Here is a 16,408-nt window from a genome sequence, read left to right on the forward strand (position 1 = left end):
CATGGCTGCGCTGAACATAATACTACTCCAAAGGGTCCATTTGTCCCAAAGGACCTCAATAAGAGGTCACGAAGCTTCTGCTGCCGTCCTCAATTTCTAGGGTTTCTCAGAGCCTTCACCACTCCAGTGTGCCAAATGCAGCCCTTTTGCTGCCAGGAGCCAGTTTCTTCTTAACTGGGCTGCCTCACTGTCTCTACCTTGCCTGTGACTGCTCTTTTGGGATTGCTTCCTGCCCCCTGCCTGGGACTCTGTCAACTATGGCGTACTGTTCTTGAGTCACATGATCTGGTTTTCACATCTTTTTACACATCTGCACAGCTGTCAGGATAGTTGAGCCCTTTAACAGCCAGATAGCACATGCCCTGCTCACTCCCAGCCTGTACACCTACAAGGTCTGTTCTGACCTCCTTGTTCCCCATGGTGGTAAGTGTATATTACTTGACACGGATCCATCAGTTATCCTGGGCCTTCGATGGCTGGATTACAGGCGGTAGCTACTGCCTCCTTAGTGGCGCTGCCGAGTAATGAACATCTGTTGGCTTCTGATTGGCTAGTTAAGTACCTGAATGTCCTTCTCAGAACTAACTCTCCCACCTATGCATTGTTAGCAAATTTGGCTCCTGTGCTTTCATGCAACTGATTGTTATAGAATGTTAGTAGTTGCATCCTAGTTGATCCCTGTGGTATATGACAGCTTGCAGTTTGCTAACCTGAAAATGTCCATTTTATCCTGCTCGTTTCCGGTTAGTTAGCCAATATTTTAACCATGCTAATCAATACATTTCCCCGACAACACCATGAGCTCTTGATTTTGTGCTGTAACCTACTGCTTCCCATTTATCCACTGTGCTTGTTATATCCTTAAAGAACTCTAATATATTTGGCAAGCATGGTTTCCCTTTGTAAATCTACATTGACTCTGCATGGTTTTATTACGATTTTCTAAGTGTCCTGCTACTACTTCCTTGATAATGGATTTCAGCATTTTCCTAATGATAGGTATTGGGCACACTAGCCTATAAATTTCTATTTTCCTTTTCTCTTGATTAATACTTTTACACTCACAGGTTTCAAATTTGTTGGGGCCTTTTGTGAATCTTGGGAATTTTTGAACATTGCAAGTAATGCATCTGCTATCTTATGGGCAGCACAGTGCCAGGGTCACCGGTTTGATTCCCCACTGGGTCACTGTTCCATTGTCAATGTGCGGAGTCTGCACATTCTCCCCATGTCTGCGTGGGTTTCCTCCGGGTGCTCTGGTTTCCTCCCACAGTCCAAAGATGTGCAGGTTAGGTGGATCGGCCATGATAAATTGCCCCTTGTGACCAAAAATGTTGGAGGAGTTATTGGGTTACGGGGATAGGGTGGAAGTGAGGGCTTAAGGGTGCAGACTCAATGGGCCGAATGGCCTCCTGCACTGTATGTTCTATCTCTGCTGCAACTTCTTTTAAGAGCCTAGGATGCAAGCCAACATGTCCACGGGAACCCGTCAGCCTTTCCTGCCCTTAAGTCCAATGTTTTAGCCCCAGGCAGGAATCTTCCCTTCCAGTTGGGGAACACTTCAGCAGTCAAGGGTATTCAGCTTCTGATTTTCAGGTAAGCATCCTCCAAGGCGGCCTTGAGGACGTGCGACAACGCAGAATCGCCGAACAGAAACTTATAGCACTTTTTCCTTCCCTCGTCAAATTTCCCAGTTTTGTAGAAGCAGCACTCTGGACACTGGCCAGGATAAATGCTGTTAACAAATGGAGGCCATAGACCTGAATCACCCCTTGCTGACCAGGTAACCAGTTCTAACTAGTCACCTAATTAACTGCAGCTGCCACCAGCAGCCAGATTGATTACCACTGGCTAACATTGAAAGAAACTTGTTAATTGCATACTTGACTAGATTTCAGAAATTGATCAAACTTTAAACACTTGGCATTCTCTCAGTCAGCACTTTCAAATTCCCAAGCTGAGTGCATTGTAGTAGCTATACTCTGGATCCATTAAAAAAAAACAATTTTATCAATTTGTAATGGGTTAGATTTCCTTAGGGTACTACATACAGCACATATATGAAAATTGTAAAACAGTATGGAAAGAGCGTATTTACAACTTCTTACCCAGAGTGCACCGAGAAAACATCCATCTCTAAATATAGCATTTTGAATATTAAGTAACTATTGCCATGTGACCTCATATTTTTACCTTGAGTTTTGATTTGCTAATGAAATTGATTTCTATATACCTTTGATCTTTTTAGATAACAACAATATTCAGGAAGCAGAGATAAAAAACCTACGAGAAAAACTAGATGAACAGAACAAGTCAATGCGTATAAATACGGAGAAACTTGAACAACAAATTTCTCATCTGAAAATGGAACTTGCCTCTGCTTTTAAGGATGGAAAAGAGAAAGAAAGAATTTCCGTGCAGCTGAATGTTCAAATTGGTACAATGGAAAATGAAATTGAAGAACTGCAGAAAAATATGCAATTAAGAGAAAAGGCATTTCAAGCACTAAAGGAGGAAAGTAGTTCCTTGGCTCAGTGGAAGGTGCAGAATATGCATATTGTAAATGATTTTCAATGTGAAAAGGAGGTAATGGAAAACAAAATTAAAGAACTGCAACAAAGTCTTGAAGTTTCTTTGAACAAAAATCAACAACAAGAACAGAATCTAGAGATTTATCAGTGCAAGAGTCAACAGCAATCTGAAAAGCTTAAATCTCTTGAAGATGAAAAGGAGAATTTGCAAAGCCAGACTGATAATCTTAAGAATACGCTGGACAGTAAAACAGCTGAGTTAGAAACACAAAAGCAGGCCTTTGAAGAATTCATGAAAAAAGCAAGGCAAGAGGAACAAAAATATGGAAAGGAAGTAGAAAACCTACACGTGAGCATTTCTCAGCTAACAGCACAGATAGCTGAACTGGAGAAAAACTTGCAAGAAGAAACCAACAAAGTTGTGAAATTAGAAGAGTCTCGAGGTATGTTATGTGCTGATTATGAAAATATCAGTAATCTGGCGAAGTCAAAAGATTGCTTAATTGAACTGAAGGAAACTGAAATTTTGAATTTGAAGGACCAAATTTTGAAGACCACAAATAATCTCAAAGAGCAGCTTGCCAAGGTTGACGCAGAGAAAAATCATTTAATGCAGGAGTATGAAAAAAGCTTACTTGACAACATTGAAATCGAAAATATAAAGTCAACACTGGAAAGTTACAAGCATGACATTTCTAGCTTCAAGGAGCAGATTGCTTCTCAAGAGTCCTCTCTGAAGCTTGAAAAACAGCAACGATCTGAGATGGAGAGTAAGTATGAAACTCTATTAAAACTGAGAGAAGAATTGGAAGAAAAAAATGAGGAGACAGAAAAGAAATATCAGAACTTACAAGCAGAAGTGGAGCAAAAAATTCACCAGCTGAAAATACAACATGCTGAAGCATTACAGGAAACCATAAATGAGAAAGATAAATATATTCGAAATATTGCACAAGAACTTGAGACCAATACGAATAATCTGAAATGCTTGCAGATAACCAACAAAGAGTTAGAAGCAAAGCTGGAAGTTTGTCTTCAGTTTGAGAAGTGCATCCAGGAAAAAGAAGAGTTAATTAGTTTGAAGGAAAAAGAACTCAGACAGCTTGTTGAGGAAAATGAAGAACTGAAAAGCTCCAGCAACACTGTGATGCAGGAAAATGTGGAATTGAACAAAATAAATTCTAGTTTTGCTGACGTAGTGAAAAGAAGTGAAGCAACGTTGCAAGAACAGACTAAAAAATATGAAGAAGACGCTGTTACCAAAGAGAACGCATTTAAAGAGCGAAAAACTCTGCATGAAGAACTAACTGTAAAACAAAGATTGTTGGAAAAAACAGTAGCAGACAAAGAAAATGCTATTAAGCAGTTATCAGATAAGATAAATGAAAAGGTCATTAAGGAAGATGGATTAATATATCAGCATGCTGCATTAGAAGAAGAATTAAAACATCTCAGTGAAACATGTATTGCTTTGGAAGAAAACAAAGATTTCTTGGAAAAGCAGTTACATGAGAGTTCGCAGGAGTTAATGAAGAAAATTACAGAAGTTGAGGAGCTGGAAAGAAACCATGATGTGTGTTCGACTGAATATAATGCCAAAATTGTAGGCTATGAAGAAAAGATTAAAACAATGATTGAAGAAATAGAGGGCCTGCAGACACAGCTAAAGAAGATGGCCGAAATTGATAATTTAAAAAAGGAACTTTCTGAATCTTGTGCAAGGCAAAATAAAATCCGAGAAGAGCACAATGAACTCCTTCAGGAAAAAGAACAAATGACAGATCTGATAAAAAAGCAAGCTGAAAAAGAAACTATGTTTGCAACAAAATTAGAAAATCTGGAAAACAATTTGATTTTGGCGCAGTCTGAAAATATAAAAAATAGGAAGCTAATTGCAGAGAAAACTCTTACTTCAGACCAATTGAAAGATACAGTAATAACAAAAGAAACGGAACTTCAAAAGTTTCAAGCTCAACTCCAGCTTCTCCAGATGGATCTTGAAGATAAAGAAGCCTCTTTGGAATCTTATATTTCCCAACTAGAGCAACTGCAAACTGAGAATAGCAATGTGCAGAGTAAGTTTCAGCATTGTGAGGAGAATCGGACTCATCTGCAGAAAGAATTATGTGCGGTGCGGGCAGAGATAGAAACTATGGATTTAAAATTTAGTGAAAGCAAGGACCGTGAAGAATTGTTACAGGAACAAATAACTCTGCAGAATCAAACTACTGAAGAGCTGAAGAGTGAATTTAAAAAACAAAAAGAGGATCTTGATTCCTTGGAAATCCAGCTTGCTAAAAGCCAGAATGCAGAGATGCAATATCAGCTGAAAGAAAAAGATATAAAACAGCTTCAAGAAAAGCTGTTTCAGTCTGAAATACAGATAAATGACTTAACGTGCCAAAATAGCGATATTGAATCTCAAATGGAAGCGCGACATCAGGAGTTAAAAACACAAATGCAAATTACTTTGAGCAATATGGAGAATACTCTGCAACAGAGTGAGGAGCAAAGAACACTTGTACAAAAGGACTTGAGTAAAGTGCAGTCCGAATTATCAGCTATGCACTTGCATTTCATTGAAAGCAAAAATCGTGAAGAATATTTGATGGAACAGATAGCTCTGCAGAAGAAAACTATTGAGGACCTAACGAGTGAAATTGAAAAATGTAAAGAACAAGAAGCTCTTCTCAATTCAATGGTGCCTGAGTTACAGTCTCTAATTGCAACTTTGGAAACTGAAAAGGCATCATTGTTGAGTAAAGTAGATTTCACACACAAAATTATTGATTTAGGTGCTCAAGAATACACAGCTGTAAAAGAAATGATTGTGCCCCAAGAAACTGGGCACCAAAACATTCCAGAAGAGAAAGCGATAGCTGACAATATTGTTGAGAATGAACCATCAGGTGAAAAGAAAAGCCTTTTGAACACCATTGTTAAAAGTGACTATGTAGTGGAAGAATTAAAGGCAGAATTGTCGTTATTACAGAGTAACTTGATTGAAACACAATCTGCTTTATCTGGAACAAAGATGGAAAAAGAAACACTGCAATCTCAATTGAGAGTACTCGAATCATCACTAGACAATGCACAGATTCATATGTCAGCACAGAAAGAGCACTTGGAGCAGCTGGAGAATGTAATTCAGGAAAAAGGTGATGAAGTAATTTTACTCCAGCAGCAGCTAAAAGAGAATTCAACTAACTTGATTGTAAATGACCAGACTACCATTCCTGTTAAGGACACTCACCTGAAGCTGAGAACTGTGGAACTGGAAGATTGTCAAGTGACTTCGGAGCAGTCCACTACATTGCTCAAAGAACAATTACAGAAACAGCAAGATTCTGTAGATCAAACCTGGAAATTGCATCAAACCTTAACCGCAACAAGACAAGAACTTGAATCTCTGAAACAACAGCATTCATTTGAAATTGAGGAATGGCAGCTGAAGTTAACCAATCTAACAACTGAGATGGAAAACAAGTTGATGGCACAGAAACAGCAGACTGAATTGATATCTGCAGAGTTAGAAGATGCGAGGATCCAGCTTCAATCTCTGGATCTCAGTACTCAGTCATTGCTGTATGCAAGCTACCTTTCTGAAGAGAGTACCCCACGCAAGGTGAATAATAAAAATAAATATTTTAACTATGCAGTATGTGTTCAAATGAGGATAGTAAATGCTATAGTTGTTAACTTAACTATATGCTATAACTCATGTAAATCATTTTTGTTTGGTTCATGGAGGAAATCACAGCTGTGCCTGTTTTTATCCATAATCAGCATCATAAAACAAGTGTTTGCTTCCAGCGGTGACTATAAAATGGTGTTCAGAAATAGCAATCATAGCTTTCTAGCCTTTTCCTTTGCAAGCAATACCATTTGTGGTGCTCTTTCTGTTGCTCAATATGAAATTACATAGAAGGCATTGAAGCCTGTGATCTATCTTTTGTACGATACGGAATGTGTATCTAACCAATGAGCCATCAGGAGAGCTGAAATTCCATGGAATACTTCTTGTTTTGTTTTGGAGGTTATGGAATAATAGCATGAGTAAATATATTTTCAACTTGCCCTACACTTGTAATATTGAAAATTGCTTCAATTGAGATTCAAACCGCATAATATATATGCTTAACTAATTTAAAAACATAACGTTGGGTTTTGAATTTTTTTTAAAGCAATTTGGACATTTTTATCAACATATACTGGAATCAAAAATACCACCAACATGCATATTTCCAGAAAGAACAAAATTATATTTCGATAGTACCTGTCACTGATCCAGAACATCTCCAACATACGTGGAACCCCCTTTTTAATAAAATGTGAGAAATGCTTGGATTCTAGGAATGATCTAGCAATGTATATATTTAAAAAAAAAAAAAAAAAAATTTGATTGAAATTTTTTACAGAAAATATAACAACAAACAATAACAAGCAACAATAAAACAACATAATAAGTATAACACCCCCAAGACCGTAGCAACGCATGTATCGCACACCCTCCCCCCCCCCCCCCCCCCAAAACCCAGTAAACAACAAGAGAACTTAATAATAAATTTAAATAAAATAAACATAGTCAACGCCCTTTCCTCCCCCCCGGGTTGCTGCTGCTGCTGACACAGTACCCTATCGCTGAGCCAGAAAGTCGAGGAACGGTTGCCACCGCCTAAAGAACCCTTGTACCGATCCTCTCGGGGCGAATTTGACCTTCTCCAGCTTAATAAAGCCCGCCATGTCATTGATCCAGGTCTCCACGCTTGGGGGTCTCGCATCCTTCCACTGTAGCAAGATCCTCCGTCGGGCTACGAGGGACGCAAAGGCCAAAACACCGGCCTCTCTCGCCTCCTGCACTCCCGGCTCCACCGCAACCCCAAAAATCGCGAGTCCCCAGCCCGGCTTGACCCTGGATCCTACCACCCTCGACACCGTCCTCGCCACCCCCTTCCAGAACTCCTCCAGTGCCGGGCATGCCCAGAACATATGAGCATGGTTCGCTGGACTCCCCGAACACCTGACACACCTGCCTTCGCCCCCAAAGAACCTACTCATCCTAGACCCGGACATGTGGGCCCGGTGAAGCCCACAACCTTGAATTGGATGAGGCTAAGCCGCGCACATGAGGAGGAAGAGTTAACCCCCTCCAGGGCATCCGCCCATGTCCCATCCTCGATCTGTTCCCCCAGTTCCCCCTCCCACTTAGCCTTTAGCTCCTCTACTGACGCCTCCTCCACCTCCTGCATTACCTTGTAGATATCAGATATCTTCCCGACCCAGAGCCCCGAAAGCACCCTGTCACTCACCCCACTCGCGGGACGCAAAGGGAATCCCTCCACCTGCTGCCTAGCAAACGCCTTTACCTGCAGGTACCTGAACATGTTCCCCGAGGGGAACTCAAATTTCTCCTCCAACTCCCCCAGGCTCGCAAACCTCCCATCAATGAACAGATCCCTCTGCTGTCTGATGCCCGCTCTGTGCCAACCCTGGAACCCCCCATCAATGTTCCCCGGGACAAACCAATGGTTCCCCCTTAGCGGAGCCACCATCGAGCCCCTCACCTCCCCCCTATGTCGCCTCCACTGCCCCCAAATCTTGAGGGTAGCCGCCACCACCGGACCCGTGGTATACCTCGTAGGAGGGAGCGGCAACAGCGCCGTTACCAGGGCCCCCAGGCTTGTGCCTCCACAGGACGCCATCTCCAACCTTTTCCATGCTGCCCCCTCGCGCACCATCGACACATTGGCCGCCCAATAATACCCCGAGAGATTGGGTAGCGCCAGCCCTCCACCATCTCTACCCCGCTCCAAGAAGACCCTCTTCACCCTCTGGGTCCCATTCGCCCAAACAAAGCTCATGATGCTGCTAGTCACCCTCCTAAAAAAGGCCCTAGGGATAAAGATGGGCAAACACTGAACAAGGAACAAGAACCTCGGGAGCACCGTCATTTTGACGGACTGCACTCTACCCGCCAGCGATAGCGGCACCATGTCCCACCTTTTAAATTCCTCCTCCATCTGCTCCTCAAGCCTGGTAAAATTAAGCTTGTGGAGAGTCCCCCAACTCCTGGCCACCTGCACCCCCAGGTACCTAAAACTCTTCACTGCCCTCTTAAACGGGAGCCTCCCAATTCCCTCCTCCTGATCACCCGGGTGCACTACAAATACCTCGCTCTTGCCCAGATTCAGCTTATAGCCCGAGAAGCTCCCAAACTCAACCAACAGCTCCATCACCCCCGGCATTCCCCCCTCTGGGTCTGCCACATACAGCAGCAGGTCGTCTGCATACAGCGATACCCGATGTTCTCCCCCACCCCGCACCAGACCCCTCCACCTCCCCGACTCCCTCAACGCCAAAGCCAGGGTTTCAATCGCCAGTGCAAAATGCAAGGGGGACAGGGGGCACCCCTGCCTGGTCCCACAGTGGAGCCTGAAGTACTCTGATCTCCTTCCATTAGTAACTACACTCGCCATCGGGGCCTCATAAAGCAACCTCACCCATTTGATGAACCCCTCCCCAAATCCAAACCGCTCCAGCGCCTCCCACAAGTACCCCCACTCTATCAAACGCCTTCTCTGCATCTAGTGCCACCACTATCTCCGCCTCCCCCTCCACCGCCGGCATCATAACAACATTTAACAATCTCTGCACATTCGTGTTAAGCTGTCTTCCCTTGACAAATCCTGTCTGATTCTCGTGTATCACCCCTGGCACACAGTCCTCTATCCTGGTGGCCAGGATCTTCGCCAGCAATTTAGCATCCACATTGAGGAGCGAGATTGGCCTGTATGATCCACACTGCAGGGGGTCCTTACCCCGCTTCAGGATCAAAGAAATCAGCGCCCGTGACATCGTCTCATGCCTCATTGCATTTCACGCCCCCTCCCATGCCTCATTGAAGGCTCGCACCAACATACTCCGCATACTTTTTATAAAATTCCACCGGGAACCCATCCGGCCCCGGCGCCTTTCCTGACTGCAATTGACCAATCCCCCTGACTAGCTCCTCCAACTCAATCGGTGCCCCCAGCCCCTCCACCAGCTCCTCCTGCACCTTTGGGAAACGTAGCCTGTTTGTGAAGCTCTCCATCCCCCCCACCACCGGTGGCTCCGACCGGTACAGTTCCTCATAAAAGTCCCTAAAGACCTCTGCCCCCTTCCGCATCACATTCCCATCCTTATCCGTCACTCCACCAGTTTCCCTAGCCGCATCTCGCTTGCGGAGCTGATGCGCCAGCATCCTGCTCGCCTTCTCCCCATACTCATAAACCGCGCCCTGCGCCTTCCTCCACTGTGTCTCCGCCTTTCTGATGGTCAGCAAGAACTTGGCCTGCAAGCTACGCCGTTCCCCCAGCAATCCCTCCTCCGGGGCCTCTGCTTACCTCCTATCCACATCCAGGAGCTCCCCCACCAGTCTCTCCCTCTCCCTCTGGGCCTGGATGGAAATCAGCTCCCCCCGGATCACTGCCTTCAGAACCTCCCAAACCATCCCCACCCGGACCTCCCCCGTGTCGTCGGTCTCAAGATAACCCTCAATTCTTCCCCTGACCCTCCTACACACCTCAGCCAGCAACCCCACGTCCAGATGCCACAGCGGGCGCTGGTCCCGCGCCTCCCCCATCTCCAGATCGACCCAGTGCGGAGCATGGTCTGAAATTGCTATGGCGGAATACTCGGCATCCTGCACCCTCTGGATCAATCCCCTGCTCAGGACGAAAAAATCTATTCGGGAGTAAACCCTGTGCACATGGGAGAAAAAAGAGTACTCCCGCACCCTCGGCCTCCCAAACCTCTAGGGATCCACCCCTCCCATCTGGTCCATAAACCCCCTCAGCACCTTGGCAGCCGCCGGCCTCCTACCCGTCCTTGAACTGGACCGGTCTAGTGGGGGATCCAGCACCGTGTTAAAGTCTCGCCCCCTGCCTCCAGGTCTGGAATTCGGCCCAACATACGCCTCATAAAGCCAGCATCATCCCAATTCCGGGCATACACGTTTACCAGCGCCACCTTCTCTCCCTGCAGCCTAACCTTCACCATAACAAATCTGCCCTCCTTGTCCGCCACCACCTCAGACGCCTTGAACGCCGCCCTCTTCCCCACCAGAATCGCCACCCCCGATTCATCGCGTCTAATCCTGAGTGGAAAACCTGCCCCACACACGCCTTCCTCAGACGAACCTGGTCCGCCACCTTTAAGTGGGTCTCCTGGAGCATAGCCACGTCCGCCTTCAGCCTCTTCAAATGAGAAAATACCCGAGCCCGCTTAACCGGCCCATTCAGCCCCCTCACGTTCCAGGTGATCAGCTGGATCAGAGAGCACCCCGCCCCCCTCCCCCGCCGACTAGCCATAGCTCATCGACTGCTCGCCCCAGGCCAGCACACCCCGCCCGACCCGTTCCCCATGACGATACCGCCTCTCCTCTACCCCCCCCGGCCCACACCAGCTCCTTCCTGGCCATTCCAGCAGCAACCCGGTATCCCCCCCCCATCCCAAGGCTAGGACCCCTCCTAGCCACGACGCACCCTCCATGGTACTTCCGTGAGTCAGCTGACTTCTGCTGACCCCGACAACTCCCGCCAAAACCCGGCCCCATCCGACATGGGGTCATCCCCCCTCTCCTGCCACACCTTGGCACCGCTTCAGCGCGGGGAAAAACCAGTAGAGGCCACGCCCCCACCGCCAGCTCCACCCCTCCTGCCCCGCAGCGCGGGAAACCAGAGGAAAGCCTGCGCTTTCACGCTGCCCCACCACATCTTTCTGACGCAGCTCCCAAACTTCAGCTCCACCCCATCCCCCAGCCCCGTACAGAAGAAAAAACAACAAACCCCCAACATTCCCCACATAACACAAAACCATACCCAACAGAACCACCCGGAAACAGAGCAAGAACCAGCAGAAAAAACACATGTCAAAAATTACCAAAACAGCAACAGCAAAAACAGCAACAACCGTAGTACACAGGACCCCGCAGCCCCAGACCCTAGTTCGAGTCGAGCTTCTCCGCCTGTACAAAGGCCCACGCCTCCTCCGGGGACTCGAAGTAGTAATGCCGGTCCTTGTATGTTACCCACAGACGCGCAGGCTGCAGCATTCCAAATTTGACCTGCTTGGCATGCAGCACCGCCTTCGTTCGGTTAAACCCGGCCCGCAGCTTAGCCACCTCCGCACTCCAGTCCTGGTAGATTCGCACTACCGAGTTCTCCCACTTGCTGCTCCTCTCCTTGGCCCAGCGCAGCACACACTCCCGGTCACTGAATCGATGGAACCGCACCAGCACCGCCCGCGGGGGTTCATTTGTCTTGGGCCTCCTGGCCAGCACTCTGTGGGCTCCCTCAAGCTCCAGGGGCAAATGGTAGGACCCCGCCCCCATCAACGAATTCAGCATCGTGGCCACATGGAACGGAAGATCCAGCCCCTCCGCCAGGCCCAGGATCCTCAAATTCCTTTGCCTTGTGCGAAAGTCCAGCTCCTCCAAGCGGTCTTGCCACTTTTTGTGAAGTGCCTCGTGCATCTCCACCTTCCCCACGAGGACCACGGCCTCCTCCTCCCGATCAGCGGCCTGCTGCTGCAACTCCTGAATGGCCGCCCCCTGGGCTGTCTGGGTCTCAAGCAGCTTGTTGGTAGTCGCATTCAGGGAGTCCAGCATCTCAGTCTTCAGCTCCGCAAAACAGTGCAGAAGAGCAGCTTGCTGCTCCTGCGCCCACTTCCACCAATCCTCGGGTGCTCCGCCGGCTGCCATTTTGTCCTCCTTCCCCCGCTTTTTCTGGGGAGCTGCTGCAGCCTTTTCCTTTGCCCCACTCCGGGTGCGCACCATAAATTTCGGGGAATGTTCCTCCAAACACCTTCCCCCACCGGGAATCGTCGAAACAGCACCGTTTGGGGCCCTAAAACAGGCCCGAAAGTCCTTTGATAGCGGGAGCTGCCGAACGTGCGGCTTAGCTCCGCATCACCGCAACAGGAAGTCCTAGCAACGTATTTTTAATGTAATAATTTTCTGTTTTTTCTTATGTACATGTTGCTGCTTCATTAGATCAGGTTTGGCCATACATATCTAAAATAATTTGTCTTTTTTGGTTTACAAAGATTGATGTTTTAATTATGACTATCTTTGTTTTTCAGTTAAAGCGTACTGATTTAAAGAAACAACAAAGAGAGTTGACTTTGACCACTGGTCAGTTGGAATTGATTAACAGCCTGAATGTGGCCCCTGACAATGTACAAAGGGAGCAGAAAGCTAGTTTGCAGTCTGGCACAACAAGCAAAAGTCCTGGGTACGGCACCATACGTTTTGGTAATTCTGAGAATTTCAGCAAGGATTTTGATGATGAATTGAATGAAAGTAACATAAAAAAAGAGTGCCTAGTTGAACAGATCCACTTAGCTAATGAAGAAATTAGTGTTCCAGTGGAATGTCAATCAACCTGTGAAATCCCCATTGGTTCGCAGTTACAGTTTGAACAGGAGTCTGGACAAATTCTACATCTCCTTCCAGATGAAGAAAATCAGAAAGTAACTGAAGTGCTACTCAGCGAAATTGAGAATTTGCGTTCCAAGCTAGATAGCCATCAAAATGAACTGTTTTTCAAAGCTGCTGCTTACACTGAGTTAGAAAAGAAAATGCTTTTGTTTGAAGAGGAGAAGCAGCATCTATGTAATGAGTTGAAGTCCTCTGCTCTTGAAAATCAGAATCTTTCTGACAAAGTAAAATATTTGGAGGAAGAACTCATTAATATGATATCACAGCTGAATGTGGATAAAGTTAAATTGTCTGATGTGACCAAGATGTTGGAGAGCCTGGAGGTGGATAAAAAAGACAGAAATGAGCAATTCCTTGAATTAGAAAATGAACTGAAGCGAACTAAATCTGATAAAACTAACTTAGAAAAACATATCCTTGAAATGGAAGTTGACCTGGATGAATTGCAGACCAGTAAGCAGTCTTTACGAAAAGAACTCGAATTAAATCAAAGGACCATTTCTGTTCAGGTGGAAAAGTTGACTGAGCTTGAAGCAGAAAATAATGGCGTTATTCTGGAACTTAGCATTTTAGCTAAGACAAATAATGAATTGGAACAAACCAGTAAAAGGCGAGAGGTAAAAGTTCAAGAGCTTGAAGCAGAGAAAATCTATAATTCTAATACAATTTGGGGGCTTGAAGCTGAAGTAAAGAAACTAACCAATAAGCTACAAGCTGTTGCTGAACAAATGAAAAATGTTTCAAAGGAAAAGGAAGATATGATCCAGGAAGTCCAATATTTGGAGAAGAATTCTATGTTGGACATGGAAGGAAGGGAGGAATTGCAGCAGCAATTGAATCAGTTGAAGAAGGAAAACCAATCCATGGTGGAGCAGACTGAAACCATGCAAAACAAACTTAATGCAGTAGAACTTGAAAAGTTGAAACTACTCCAATCCTTGGAGTCCTCTAAGTTGCAGAAATGTGAAGTTGCGGCAAGATTAAACTCCACCGAGGCAGAAGTAGCTGAAATGCGACCTGCCATTGAGAAACTTAAAGTGCGTATTGAAGCAGATCAGAATAAAAGTCGACATATGGCTGAAAATCTCAAAATCGGTGAACGAAAAGCAGACTCCCTTCAAGACAGGATTGAGGTACTTGAACGGGAACTGCAGACCTCGGAAGAAAATATGGAGCAAATGATATTGCAAGCTGAAACTGCTAAGGAGCAGGTTGAGGAAGAGAAGGAAACAATTACTGAAAAATTGGAGCTATTGACTATGGACCTTAATTCCCTCCTTTCGGAGAAAGAAGCTTTGGAGAAACAATTGCAACAAAGCCAGGAAAAGCTAGAAAGACATTGCTCAAATTTATCAGGGAAATTCGAAGCAGCTGAAAATGAAAAACTCAAAATGACAGAAGTCTATGAAAGTTCTGTTAATGAGCTGCAGTCTCAAATTAGCCATTTAAATGAAAAAGTAAAAATGAGCCACAAAGAGGTGGAAAAATTGAGAGAAAATGAGAAAAATAACTTTAATCAAAACTCAAATTTAGAATGTGAAAAAATCCGGCTAGCCAACCAAATTCGTGAAACTGATAGATTAAATGTGGAACTACAATCTGCAAATGCAATACTAAGTAAAGATCTTCAAGTAATTAAACAGCAGATGAACAAGCACATAGAAGAGAAAGAGAAACATCAGCAACAAATTGCAGATCTGGAGCAGTTGAAGCAAAAGGATTCCATGGATTTGTGTATCTTGCAAATCGAAGTGGAGAATTTAAAGCGAGAAAGGGAGAACTTGCAGACAGCAGCAGCTGAATCTCAGCAGGCAGCACAAGATCTGTCAGCTAAGCATCGGGTCATGCAAGAGACTAAGGAAAATTCAGAGAAACTACAAGTTTCTCAGTTGCAAGCTTCGGCACTTCTTAGTCAGGTATAATTTTACCAAAAATACTTGATTAGCTCTTTGGTTTAGATGATTTTTTCTGTTAATCATATAGCATTTTCACGTTTTAATGCTCTTCCCCAATAACTTCAAAATTCTTTTGAATGAATATACACAAGTCACAAGCACACAAAAGAATTAGGAGTAGGCCATTTTGGCTCTTGAGCTGACTCCACTATTGAATAAGACCATGATTGAACTGATTGAGGCCTCAACTCCACTTTCCTGTCTGCTCTCTTTCCCCCCCCCCCCACCCCCCCAAACCATGATCCCTGACTCTCTTGTTGACCAAAAACCTGTCTAACTCAGTTTTGAATATATTCCGTGACCCAGCCTCCGGTGCTCTCTAGGAAGAGAATTCCACAGACGAACGGCCCTCTGTTGAGGAAAAAAATATTTCCACCACTCAGTCTTAAAAGGGAGTCCCTAATTTTTAAACTGTGTCCCCCTAGTTCCAGACTCCCCCAAAAGGGGAAACATCCTCTCAGTATGTTTCAATAAGTTCACCTCTCCTTCTTTTAAACTCTAATTGGTACAGACCTAAGCCGTTCAACCTTTCCTCACAAGCTAACTCCTCCATCCCAGGAATCGGTTAACTGAACCTTCTCTGAACTACCTCAAAGTCTACTTCTCTGTTTTTAATTGCTGTGAAAGGAAATCCTGTAGATTTCTCAATTGAACAGGAATGATAGAATTGCTAGAGTGCAGAAGGACGCCATTGGGCCCATCTACCTGTGATAACTTCTAATTTTCAGTCCGGAGGTAATTATCAGTCGAACACCAGATAACTTCAAAGAACCTTTTTATTTACCGCGGGGCTGCACAAGTGTAACTTCAAAGTTACAGCAAGTGAAGACAATTTTCTCTTAGTTACTGTTAACTATATACTTGTAAAACCCCTCCTTCATATAATTATTTCTTTCAATCATTAATCACACAGTTAGATCATTAGTTGTATAGCATAGCAATTCTTTATCAAGGAAGGAGTATCTCATCCCACAGACAGTTCACAGGTTCCCACAGACAGTTACAAGGCCATACCAAGCCGAACACAGAAGCAATTCATCTCACAAGGCACGTACACATATTACACAAACTTGACATTCCATTTCCCATCAAGCTCTGATTCTAACTTGACATTCTATTTCCCATCAAGCTCTGATTCTAACTTGAGCCAAACTCTCACCTGCACTGGCTCTCCAAATTAGCATTATGACTTTGTGCCATTCTCCTGCCGTTTCCCGGTACCCTTGCACATTGTTTCCATTCAAATGATCGTCTAATGTCCTCTTGAATACGTCGATTGAATCTTTTTCCAGCATAACTCCAGCAATGCATTCCAAACCCAGACCACTTGCTGTGTGAAAAAGTATCTTCTCACATCATACTCTCTTCTTTTGCAAATCACGTTAAATCTGCTCCCTCGCTCTCTATGCTTTTGTGAATGGGAGCAGTTTCTCCCTATCTAC

The 16,408-nt window shown here is 45.0% G+C and overlaps 1 protein-coding gene across 5 annotated transcripts in view; it reads left to right on the forward strand.

The window, feature by feature from the left end:
- The window catches only part of cenpf (centromere protein F), a 132,824-nt gene that overhangs the window by 73,631 nt on the left and 42,785 nt on the right, over window positions 1-16,408 (forward strand). For all 5 annotated transcript variants that reach the window (XM_038811565.1, XM_038811600.1, XM_038811594.1 and 2 more), the window contains exons 12-13: window positions 2,249-6,156; window positions 12,654-14,927. In XM_038811565.1, the coding sequence (XP_038667493.1) occupies window positions 2,249-6,156; window positions 12,654-14,927 (6,182 nt within the window). The remainder of the gene's footprint in view (window positions 1-2,248; window positions 6,157-12,653; window positions 14,928-16,408) is intronic.

The sequence above is a fragment of the Scyliorhinus canicula genome, chromosome 1, assembly GCF_902713615.1.
Source record: "Scyliorhinus canicula chromosome 1, sScyCan1.1, whole genome shotgun sequence".
Taxonomy (NCBI): Eukaryota; Metazoa; Chordata; class Chondrichthyes; order Carcharhiniformes; family Scyliorhinidae; genus Scyliorhinus; species Scyliorhinus canicula.